General features: G+C 37.5%; 1 protein-coding gene across 2 annotated transcripts in view; it reads right to left on the minus strand.

The window, feature by feature from the left end:
* The window catches only part of SHANK2 (SH3 and multiple ankyrin repeat domains 2), a gene marked incomplete at both ends in the record, with an annotated part of 306,577 nt that overhangs the window by 28,533 nt on the left and 265,034 nt on the right, over nucleotides 1–13,010 (minus strand). For both annotated transcript variants that reach the window (XM_080618796.1, XM_080618797.1), the window contains 2 exons: nucleotides 8,780–8,890; nucleotides 11,207–11,342. In XM_080618796.1, the coding sequence (XP_080474922.1) occupies nucleotides 8,780–8,890; nucleotides 11,207–11,342 (247 nt within the window). The remainder of the gene's footprint in view (nucleotides 1–8,779; nucleotides 8,891–11,206; nucleotides 11,343–13,010) is intronic.

Genomic DNA, 13,010 nt, shown 5'->3' on the forward strand with positions numbered 1-13,010 from the left:
GGGGGTGGTAGCAGAACGATGAGAACTGATTTCAAAAGAAAGCTTGATCAGACGACAGAAGTTTGTATGATAATGTTGCCTGTCATAGAGGCAGTTGTGCTTGATGAAGTGATTTCTAGTGCCTCTGGGGAAAACCAGGTGACTCCTATTTGCAGATGATTAAAAATGGATTTTTTAGCTATTAGCTGTGCCCACTGACAACTGATGTCTTTCTTTTTAGCTACTCAAATCAGAATGCAGGTATAAAAATTCATCAAAGACCAAAAGTAGGTAAAGTATAAGTAGGCCTTCAACATACTGCTCAGCATTTAAAGACTAACCTAATGCTAAAGCACTGTTTCAGAGTAAGAATATTAAAGGTTAAGACTGAAATCCAAATTTGTTGTTTATGATCATATTTAGAGGAAAGAAATAACAAGTTCAGCCTATGGTTATGTCATGTAAATGTAGAGTTAAAAAATATACAGGAATGGAATGAGTTTTCATTTAGACAATTAGGCTAATCCTCATAAATCTGCCACCACGAGCACATTTTAATCTGGAATTAACTTCTTCCAGCCCCACTCCAAGTGAACAATTTGCAGGATTGTGCTTAAATCACAATGCCAAAATCACACATTTACCATGCTGCAAACAATAGGCAGAGAATATTACTTTAGCAGTTACCATCATGAGGAAATAACAGAAATGCTCTGCAATACAGTCAAAACCATAAGCCATTTGAAACACTTTTGTTCTATGAAAATGGAGTAAAAATACTTGGATATTCTCTAGGATACTGTAAACTCTACAAAGCACATTAAAATCCAAAAAAGCGAAAACTTAGGTAAAATAAATCAGTAAAACATAAAAACTGCTTAGTGACTAAAACGAATCATTTAACATTGAGTATCTACAAATACTATTACATGATTTATGAAAAAGATTTGTATGTATTCACAATAAAGAACTAGCAAAACTTTCTGGAAAGAAAGTCTTGTGCTTCTAGGGCTGAAAATACTTTCACATTAGTACATATAAATCACATTTACATACGATAATCACACCATCAAAAGTAATTTAAAGGAAGGCAGAAAACTGATATGATCAAATTCTTTCTATAGATACAATTTTCAAGTACCAGCTCTTTAACAGTATGTTCAATTAATGAAAGAATTATACAGGCCTTTAAAATGCACCTGCAATCCTGAAGCCTTACAATTCGGCCTACCTTGAAAGAGGAATGGTCATTGTCTAACAGTGGTTTCTGTTCAAGAACAAAAACAAAGCAGAGAATATAGTCAATACCCACTCCTACCCTGCAAGCCAGGTGGAATTTAAGTGGCAATTTGATGTTCTGTTTAAGAGACAGCATTTGAAAATTTGGCCTAGTCACAAAAGAAAGACAAGCAACCAAAAGAAACCAAACAGAAAGGGGAAGGACCTAAGACACTTGCAGCCTTCTCTGTTCTTACACTTAATTCTCACGCTTCCACACCGAGGGCAAAAACCAAACAAACTAATGATGAATTAGCTATAACCATTTATTTTTAATTATGTTAGAAATTAATTAACATGGGTATGTGAACATTCGAAGGAAAAAAAAAAGAGAAATAGCAGCAAAGGGAGTTTTGAGATGAGGGAGGTAAGTCCTTCATCTCCCTGGCTCCTGAAAAAGAGAGAGAACACATTAAAAGTGTTGAAAAAGTTTTCCACTGCCCTAACTGTACCAGGCTGGAAAACACATGCAAGTTTTACTGTTCCTCAGGCACTTGTGATTTTCAGTATGTGGTTAGATATTCAATTAGTAATATCTGAGTATAGCAAGTGACACTCACATATGCCAACGTATTTAATTCCTCTGTTTCCAAATGCTACAAACCCCATGTTTTGTTTAGCACTTACAATTCCTTTTCCAACTTCTTTTATACCATTGTCTTGTTTGGTTGATGCTGAAAGGTTTTGAAAACCTTTTCAATTACTGTCCTGTAGTAAAGAAAAACAAGTATCAAAAAACGTGCTACATACTCAGGAATAAGCTGATAAATTCAAAGGAATACTAGCACCCACACAGAGACTCAACCGACCTCTGCCCAGGATTCCAGGTGTTTGCATACTATGAGTTAAAGCTGCCCACGTCACCAATGTAAGCCCTGGTTTGAAGTGTTCAGTACTGAGAGTTACCTCTTTAATTCTGTGCCAAAAGTTGCCAATCAGCACATCGCCAGGGAGGTGCCAGATTTTTTTCAGTGGAAAACGTTATGTTCGCATTGTGCTCCTTGAAATGTGCTGATTTTTAACGCTTTGCTCTTCCCGAGTGTTTTAAAAGCACGTATGCCATAGGCACAGTCCTAATCCTTCACCTTTGTATGCTGCTATGGACTCCCCACAAGACTACAAGTCCTAAAACTTGTAGTCCTGCTACATCAATAAAAACTGGGACACATAGTTTTTCGCACATATACTTCCCAGATTCCCCCCAGAGTCACTGCTTTGTGCTGGTGAAAAATGACAACCTGATGACAACCATTATCTTATTACTACATTGCTATCCCATCAGAATTGCAAATATGTAATGCAAATCAACTACTTACACAGATACCCTTCAAGAATTCTTCATTAAGCCCGATGCCTTTTGCTCTCATCTTCTAAAATACAGTGGCTGGTGAAGATCAGAAAACCTTCTTCCTGCATAAAAGCACTGTAGATGCTGGAAACTATCAAAGGAGTTGACGTTGTGAGTGCTGTGAAAGTTGCTTTGATGGTACTTCCGTTGTTTCCTGCAGACAAATCTGCATCATCAACTTCACCCCAGTGAAATAAAAACCTCATTTTTGAACCCAGATGCCTTTGTGAGTGCTTTCTTCAAACACAACATAAAACTGTAAGCTAATCCACTGCTTGGCATTCATTGATATGTATTTGCTCTGCAATTTCATTGTTTCAGATGCCATTTGAATGTGCCACCTTTGAAACAATGGACAACAGGAATGGGATGAAGTGTGGATGCTTATTGCAGACAGAGCTAATAATATTTCTTTTGAATGCCATCAACTGATATTTTTCTATTCAAATAGAAAGACTTGATGCCACATAACAATATTCTGCGTGGATGATAGCACAGTTATTCTGTACCTGAGAGGTGGTACTAGCATCTAAACTGTTCACAGGAGGGAAATCCTACATTTGTATTTGGTACTAGAGCCCACATCAAACCCCACAGATCAGCATCAATACATATGGAGAGATTATCTTATATTGATCACCACATCAAATCTATGCACAAACCAACCACCACCCCAGCTCACAACTGACACTCGTGTGACACTGCCAAAGTGATATTTATTAATGCAGAAGAATAATTTATCCTGTCATTCCCATTCCACTATGAAAATTTAGCCTGCTCTAATCTTAATTTTGTACTTTCTCTTAGAGGATTTCTATATGAGGTGTTTAAAATGAAACACTGTCCACTTTAGCTTTCACTGGAAACTCCGAATTGCTCACTAAATCAAACTCATTTCCTGGCAGTGAAAAAGCTTAAGAGAATGAAACCTGCAAATCATGTACTGAGACATTTACAGAGCTTAGTTTATGGATGTGTTCCTTAAGTACCAACTAATTTTAACATTCTCCATCCACAAGAAGTTAGTGATGAACAAGTTGAAACAAAAACTGAAGGAAACTCCCTTAAAACCAAGCTTTTCATAAGCCACATAAACTTTTCTATGAGAAGTTAAATTTATTATTTTCAAATATTAATTTTGAAACCAGTATTTTCTTCAGTGATGAGGAAAATGATGACCTGAAATTTTTCTTTTAAGGTTTTTGGAGTATTTTCAAATCTTCTTTTTAATTTGCTGCATGAATACTTTGGTTGCTCTTTAGTATTAACGGGCTCACTACACATTACCTGGAACTGTATTTTAAGTACTGCCTCCAAAAAATTGCTGCTACAACTGTTAGTTTACATCTTGCCATAATGTACTTGCCCAACAATTCCTGTGAATGTACAAGACACAAAAGAAAGAAGAACACCTCTTCTCCCTCCCCACTATCCCACAGAATCCAGAAAGTGGTTTCCCTATTGAAAACACATCCCTCCAAACATACAGTTTGAAGTTGGATGCTGTTTCTCCAGCTCAGGCAACCACTGTAAGCAGAACATCAGTGGCAGGGATGAAGTACAGGTTACGTTTTAGTAACTCCTGCTATGTGACTGCAGTCAAATGCTTATACTGCCCATGCCATACTGCAGTGAACCCAGAGAGGTTATTACCTGGATCTTCAGACACAAACTTCCTATCTTCTATCTGAACATAAAAACCACAGCCTATGTCTTTCCCTCTTCCTATCTTCCCAAAGTAGCCATGACCCCTCTCAGAAGACAACCAACAAACCCAGTCAAACAGAAGCACAAAAGCCATTATTTTCATCTTAATGTCTCCCTCATCTACGACCCAGAAAACAGAGTTTTCCATTGAAGGAAAATTCTCCAATAACAATGTAAAGATTTTTTTACATGCCGCCAAAATACATTCTTCAGAAAAATACCAGCAGCAATGGGATTTATTCTGTCACACTCTCTGAATGGAGAATGGCAAATGTCACTTCCTGGAACCTTTGTTAGTGACCTGAAAGGAGGTCAGGAAAGAACAGAAAAATAAAGAGTGGAAAAAAAATAATCCTGATTTTTGTCCCATTTAGTGTTAAAAAGCAAAGCTTCCCTGTTGAGAGAAGCCACTGCCTACAGCCTAGCTTTCCCTTCCATGACACTGAACTTTGTTGAAGGGCAGGATGCAGACTGTTTTACCAGCTATCACCCAGGGGCTAAGTGAAGTTTCAGACCCTTCCTTGGGTTGGACGTCATGAAAACGTGGAAATGACACAGTCCCTGCTCAGGAGAGCTCACAATCTAGGAGAGCAAAATGACATACAAGGAGTATGGAAAAATACAGCTCAACACAAACAAACTTTGCATACATGTATATACATTTACATTTAGGAAAGCTATTCAAGTAGCACCACTATTTCTACCTGCCCCTCTGCCTAGCCATCATTACTTAGATGATTGCTTAATAGGGATCGTAGGGAAGTGGGTCTTTAGGAGAGATTTCAAGGAGAAGGATGTGGCCTTATGAATCAGTTCAGGGAGGGCACTCCATGCATACGGGACAGCGTGGAAGATGTTATACTGAAAACTTAAAATAGCGCAGAGCAGCATTTCTCCAGGTCAAAAAATACCAGTGTTGTGTGCAAGATCCCTATTTTCTGAGACAGAGACAGTGTGGTTATGGGAGTAACATTTGGCCAATAAAGAGACAAGTGAAACCACTAACGTAGGACTACACTGAGGATACGTTACTGGCCACGGATACTCTGAGGCTGCCAGGTAGCACAGTAACTGTGGGGTGATGACATGGAAGGGTTTGGAAAAGAGTTGGATACAAAGAAGGAAAAAAAGGCAAGATGAAGGAAAGGAGACAAAAGTAAGAAATGTGGGGACTATTTTCAAATGTAGTCTTCTGTTTGAGTTCTTAGTGTGTTTGCAATTTATTAACTAAGTAACTAAAAAACATATAGAATAATTAATGTACATTTGACACCATAAAATAAACTGGACTATATGCCAACATTTACATTATGTTATTATCCTTCACTATGGAAAGGTGAGAAACAGGTTAAACAAGAGACAAAAGGCTTCCCCTTACCCTTCTTCTTCCGTACTGAAGCTTGGAAATAGAAAGGGAATGAACTGTGAATCAATTCTGAAGGTAATTTTTATATGCTAAATCCTTGTTTGTCATTTTGAGCATAAACATTTTTCTTCCATCTAAGAAGTCAGTCTCTCCCTGCTAGCTTCTGCTATGCATGTCTCTATCGAACCACAGCAGATAGATAAACAGCTTGGCAAAAGCACAGTTTATCAGGGTTTATACCTTAACTATAAGAAATTGCTCCCCTGCAGGTATTAGGGACACATGTACATATCGTTTCCTAAATGGTTTACTAAAAACAGTATGTGGGGCAACTTATTGATACCAGGGCTTTCCAACTATGATTAACAGGGGATTTTCATGCAGACTGAAGTGGAAAGGAATCAGAAGCACATGTTATCTGCCACATTTTGGATTAACATTTGAAAGAGAATAACTGAGATGGTCTGCTCAGTATTACGGAGCACAGAGTGGCTAAATACATATCAATAAAACTGTAAGTAGAGTTCAGCGCCAGGCAAAGGAAGTGACTGTAAAGAATGCAAGATCTATCTATCTATATACATTTAGAAAAAGATGTCATTTAGCTTAGCTAAAAAAATATACTCTGAGGGAAAACAAATGTGGAAATACTATTTATCTGTTTCTTCTGCTACATAACAGGGGACATTCACTAAAACTAAAGGAATCACATTTAAAACCGATAAAAAAGAAATACATTTGTACACAGCACATTATTGTCTCTGCCACGAGACACTATTGAGACCATGAGCTTCTTTAGTTCAGAAAAGGATTACACATAAATAGTGATGAGAACATCCACAGTGTTCATCTCTACATGCTTCCTATTTAGGCTGCACATATATGTTATGAAACAAATGCTTGTTCATTAGATAGTTTAATGGATATAAAAATGTGGGTGTTCTCATAGCTCATACAGATGTTCAATATATACACAGATACAAATAAAGATATATAAATTATGTATAAATACACACATACAATCTGTGTTTTGTGTCAGAAGACAACTTTTAACTGACGATAGTGAGAACATTTTCTCTTTGGAAGCTTGGTCGGTTGTTGTGCAATTTAAGGATTCTTGTTCCTTCTGCTAACAGCCCTTTCACAGGACCAATATTAAAATAGGTAGACCACAGATGTTATTTATAACAGTAGTCATATTGTTTGCTAGAGTGGCAAATGTTCAGAGTATCACACAACTGGTATTTACAGGCTTGTTCAGGAAGAAGACAAATTTCTGCCACGCTCTAATATCACTACAGTTTTACTAGGGGACATACACTTGTGAAACATGGTTCAGGACTATCCCTCAGAATAGTAAAGTCTTGCCACTAATATGTGCCCCATCTGGATAAAGACATAGAAGGGAAATGTGCTTAAAGACTCAAGTATGTCCCACAGTTTCTAGCCACAAGCGCTGCAGAGCTTTCTGCCAGCCAATGAGAACAGCAGATCAAGTACTATAACCTGGAACAGGGGGTGAGAAAGCTAAAATCTGATGGTCGTCACTGCAGAGGTGATGTTACAATCAATAAGCTATTTTCCCCTAGAAAAGAGTGCTTCCTCTCTCTGCCTTAAGAACAGTATCTACTATGTGAGACTGAAAAGTAAGAGAAATAGAAGAATATCCGAAGTGATCTGTAGAAGGGGATAATGAAAGGGGAAAATCAGTGCCCAAGTATTTCTGCCCCTTGGGAAAGGTTGTGAATAAGCCAGCAAAGTTTTACAACTTCTTAGCACTCCATGCAAGGAAAACAAAACAAAACACCCAGACCCAAAAAGTGGCTCCAGAAATAATAGTTTACATTTGAATCCTGGAAGAAAAATTATGGAGCATTCACAAACAGCTGAAACCTCTGGTCAGGTTCTTAAACTTCCTGGCACGGAAACCCCAAATTTCCTGAGAACTGTTGGAGCTAAATAATCAGAATGTTCCATTTTGGTCTTCGTTTGGTTGTTATACCATAGAGAAGACAGTAACCACTTCAGCACCTCTTTCTTGGTAAGAACTTCCACTGCAGCTATGTGACTTGATTCGCTAAAAGACGGATGGGGTCCATCTGCCCCAGAAAACATTAACTTCCAAGGGGAGAAAAAGTGGCCACAAGGCTTTGATTCCTTACAGTTAGCCTTGAGATGAGTCCATGCCAGAAAAAAAAAGTGATTATAAAATGTGAGGATTTAAATCAATGTAAGGTTACATGGAATAATGGTTCTATTGTATGAGAGACTCTTATTACTCTCCCTTGAGGGACATGCTTTGTTTTTCTACCCAATTATCACTTGCTAAACACACTGGTTTAGTGTCATAGCTATATATAAATATGCACTGGGCTTTTCTCTTTGTATATATGGTCCATTAATAACATATTTATTAGCCTAGGTGCAGAAATTCTACTTTTTAATGACCTAACAGAAAAGCACTATTACTTTCCTCACTTCTAGAAAACAAATCAAAATTCCCAAAGGATTATGCATATCTAGAATGTGGATGATCAAGCAAAGGAATCTACAATCACATTTCTTAACCTTAGCAAATAAAAGACTCAGTACTTTTTTATTACCAATAGTGAGAAGAATTACGTTTATATCATGCACAGAAGTCAAAGTGATATCATAATATGCACTTTTTCAGAGCAGAGTCTAATGAAAAGAAGTTGAAGTTTGAAGCTGCTTTAACACTGTCAGCTTTTTAACAACAGCTTCTGGCAGCTTACCTTTATCCACTAATGAGAGGCCACAGGAATTTAAAATAAAACAATATTAGATGAACTGAAAAGGTAGAAAGCAAAGCTAACAAAAATATGACACAGCATTACTTTCTAGTAGATGTGTCAAACTTTGATGATGCATAAAAAATGTATTGACATTCTCTTGCGTAGCAGGAAAGGCACAAGTTTAAACAAAAACTCTTCATGCGAATCATGCATAAGTTGAACTCTCCAAAGATGCAGCATTCTTAAAACCTTTTCTGCTCTATATACTGTACACAGTGCAGTTCCTTATAGGCATTTTAACACATATACATGATTTATCTGTATTTATTTACATTTCTATTATGCCAGCATGCTTGCGAAAAAACACTTTCTTACCAAGCTCTTCAAGCTCTGAGGTCATTGACTTAGACCGCAAGGTCAGTGCAGTGGTTGGAGCTCGCTTAGGAGGTGGTGGGGCTTTGCATTAAACAGAAGGATATACAGTGTAAGTAAATCCACATCTCTAAAGCACTATATTCAAATACACAGGTTTATATTCATTTAAAAGAATATGCTACATTAAGTAAGGCAATAATAAATACATACACAGAGAGGAAAAAAACCCTGAGATGCTTTTCATGTACTGAATTTCTATACTGTTCCTACTTTAGCGTAGGTTGTTTGACACATCAGCAAGCTTTTATGTAACAGGATACATAGAAACATTTAAAGCTAAAGAACTGTGCACTTCTATTTTAAAGTAGGAAAAAAGACTTTCTAGAGAAAGTGCCTCCCAGCAGTTGTGCCCCTCTTAAGAAATACACATAGCTAAAAATCTCCTGGAGACCAGGCAATATCTGCCAGATTCATTTCATCTTTGAAGAAACTGTTAAAGCTGAGAAATACGAGAAAGAAGATTGAAATTTATCTTAATAGTTACAGTGAGACTAGGGAAAACAGGTGATCCTTAGAATAAAGAAGATCTTAAAATGCCAAGGCAATCAGCTAGCACAGAAACTAAAATCCAGCACGCGTTTTAGTATCCTGATAACAAATGTTTCTGGAGGTCAGAAAGGAGCTTAACATCAGAAACATATTATGCCAATGTTGACAGGGTTTCCAATAAACAGAAATGTCTCTGGGACATCAAGAAAAACTAAGAACTCCTAAGTGTTTTGGTCAATAGCATACATCAGGCTACACTATTTTGACAAGAGGTGGCAAAGCAGTTTGAGGGCAGGAGTGATGGAGGAAAGAAGGAGAAAATATTCTTGCTGTATCACCTTTATCCTCTATGTCAGCATCACCTTTTACCTGCTAAGCTCTATCACCTTCTTACAGAGCCCTGAATGATGGTATGTCACAAGAAAGCAAAACTATAGCTCAAGTTCAGTGACAGATTTGAGGCTGTGTGAGTACTGCACACATTAACTCCAGTTCGAGGGCTGCCCTTGCCCAACAAGAGACGTGACAGCAAATCTGTGAGGGAAACCACACAAAGCACTGGATTGTTAAATGGGATTTGGTATCTGCCACTGGCCTCCCCATGAAGGAGAGTGACAGCAAGAAAATCCTTCCACACAATTCCTGAGGTACAAGGGCAATGGCCAGGTAACAAGAAAGGCATCAAAAAGGGACAAAATTGAAGAGTGAAGGTTTTTTGGCAAATGACACATTATCAGTAGAAGGCTCTGGAAAAGATTAAAGATCTGGGTTTGTTCTTATAGAAGCAATGTCCCTTTGGATTATATACAACAGCACTTTTCTTGCAGGCCAGTGTGACACATCCCAAAAGGCAGAGGTGGAAGGTTTGTTTAAAATGTGTGAATAATAATTCCATCAAACTAAAAATAACACAGGACCATGATTTACTTGAATATAGCCCTTTTTTCCCCCAAAGGGACTTTAATTTTAGTAAACAGATGGCAAGAACACTCACAGTGTAGCCAAAGTTTCACTCAGGAAAAAGAGGGAGCCCTCAGGTGGCAGTTTGGAGCCCACCCTGGGCTGAAGAGCCAAGTGGCTGTGAGTGGCAATTCCAGAAACTGGTGGGAGGAAGAGGAATCTTCACAAATGTGCTGCTGCCATACTGAACACTAGTTAGCAGCAGCAATCTTTTCTGTTTAATGATAATTATGAGGGCCTAATGACTTCCCACAGTAGCTGTTACCTGAATAAACTCAGGGGTATCTAAGGTGAAGGAAATAGTGCAAAATCCTTTTTCTTTTTGTCTTTTGGTGAAGTTTCGGTGGGGTTTTTTTCAGGGTGAGTGGGTGGGAAACACATTGAAATTCCTAAGGGAGTAGCTCAACCTTATGATGTAGGTTAACCCACAATCTCCATTAAACCTTATTAAGAAATCGTATTTCTTACTTTTCTTATTCTTACAGAGGTCCTTTCTAAAATATGTGCTTTGCAAAATCAGTAGTTCTCAATGATTTTAAGGGCAATTCAGTTTAGAATTAAAACATAAAAGGTAATCTCTTCCTTCTGCTTTTTTCTCTCTCACTACTGCAAGGAGCTTTACTACAAGATCTTCAAACATATGAATGTATAAAGATCCATAAAGATGAAATTTTATGGCCAGCATGACAAGGTAATATTACCCTTTTTGTCATATATTAGTGCAGAAGTCAACAGAATTAAATTACTCTAAATTAAATGGAAGGGTATTTCAAATTTTAACAGTGAAGTCCACAAATTAGGATTTATAAACCAATAATTTCATGTCCATGCTCTGTTTTCTGTGGAGCAAGACCAAAAAGACTCCATTAGGAATAGAGGAAAATGTACCTTTCTTTCTAGCTGTGTCATCCGGATCAAGATTCCTGGTTACTGTGACAACCTTAAGAACAAGGTGATTGCCCCCTTGTCGAATCATGTTCACCACCTGCCTGTGGCCAACTTTCACCACATTCTCATTGTTAACCTGCAAAGAAAGAGAACAGTTTTTTAGATGAACATGCAGAAAACATCAGTTCTTTCAGTCTGAGAAACAGAAGGTGGAAAGAACAGGATGATAGAGAACTTCTAATTACTGTCTTCTAATAAAAATACATATTTAAGAAACAGCACATGAAAACAGAAAAACAAAGCTAGATCTTCATGAAATATGCAACTAATTTCCTTATAATTGCCATGTTTTAAGAGAAGTTAATGAAAAGAGGTCAACCAAATCTTTCCTTTTATGTATTTTATTCCAAACAATTCGTGTGCTACAACTCTGCATTTCAAACACTAAAACCATTTTCTTACATGATAGTAATTCATGATTCTACTATGCACAAACATTTAAATGCATTCTATGCTCTCTAACATAACCAATGAGAAATTTAGAAACTTTTAGTTTACAGATCATCCAGAAACAAAGATTTTTCACTCCTGAAGTAAACTCATGTTTAAGAGACACTCTTTTATTATATGCGCTCTCCTCATCTCCCTGCATTTTCCTTCTGGAAGCTTCTGGTGGGATCTAATGTCCTGCAAGCAAAGGCAGGAGGGCCATAGCAGTGCAAACCAGTCTTAATGGATACAGGTGTGTGAAGCCGTGACCAGCTATTGCAGTCATGCCAATTAAACTGCACTGCGACATTCAATTTGAAAATACATATTCTCTGGGTAATGCCTAGTGCTGCATCATCATTTTCTGCTGTATATGTCTTTCCATAATACTAATTGACATAGAAGAAAGCACAGGCATAAAACCTGTGTATAAGCATGGATAAAAGTAATTGATTTATTCATTCAGTCTAGAAGAAGTCACTGAAAGCTATCTGAAATCTGAATGACAGCTGCATATAAGTGCTGCATGTGCTATTTGAGCATAAAAGATATTGAGGAATGGAATGAGTGAAGAAAAGATGCTGCCAGAATCCATGCTGGGAAGTTGATCTCTCTCCAAAATTCAACTGACTCAGTTATATTTCACTGAGATTGCTCAGTGCCTTCCAAAATGAACAGTCATTTTCAAAATAAAGTGTTTTTAGGCTCCTCTATTTGTTCTGACAGGCTGGGCATCTCACACACTGAAGAATTTACAGTTCAGAGCAAATTCTCTCATTAAATATTATTGCCATTCAGCAGAACAAGCACAAGCAGAACCATTTCAACTCAAAATCATTTTCCCATCCATTGTAGAAAAAGAAAACCTTGTCTTTTTTCAGGCTTTAGCTGAGACAAAATGCATTATGCTGAAATAACATCTTGGTAAACCAGATTTAAATACAATGCTGCAGCCAGAAGTCTCAAAGTATGTCCGTGTGCTATGGCTACAAGCTTGAGATGCTTTCTGAGTTTCATGTGCAGTGATGTAGGTGTAACACATGCTGAACATCCAGACCTGCTGAGCAGGCAAATACGAAGTTCTCCCATTCTGTAGGTGGAGGATATAAAAGAATATTGATCTGAATGAGACCCTTGCTGTTCTGTTTTATTTTACACCTTCTTGGCATCTGGCATTTAATCTCAAGATCTGGTATTTATTTAGCTGGACCAATGGCATGTAGATTTTATCTGCCTAAAACATTTTAGCAAACGGAATTATCCATTTACTTCCCAGTTCCTCCCAGTATCAAGACCTAAACCAGGTAATTTTATC

Source organism: Psittacula echo, assembly GCF_963264785.1.
Source record: "Psittacula echo genome assembly, chromosome: 5".
Classification (NCBI taxonomy): domain Eukaryota; kingdom Metazoa; phylum Chordata; class Aves; order Psittaciformes; family Psittacidae; genus Psittacula; species Psittacula echo.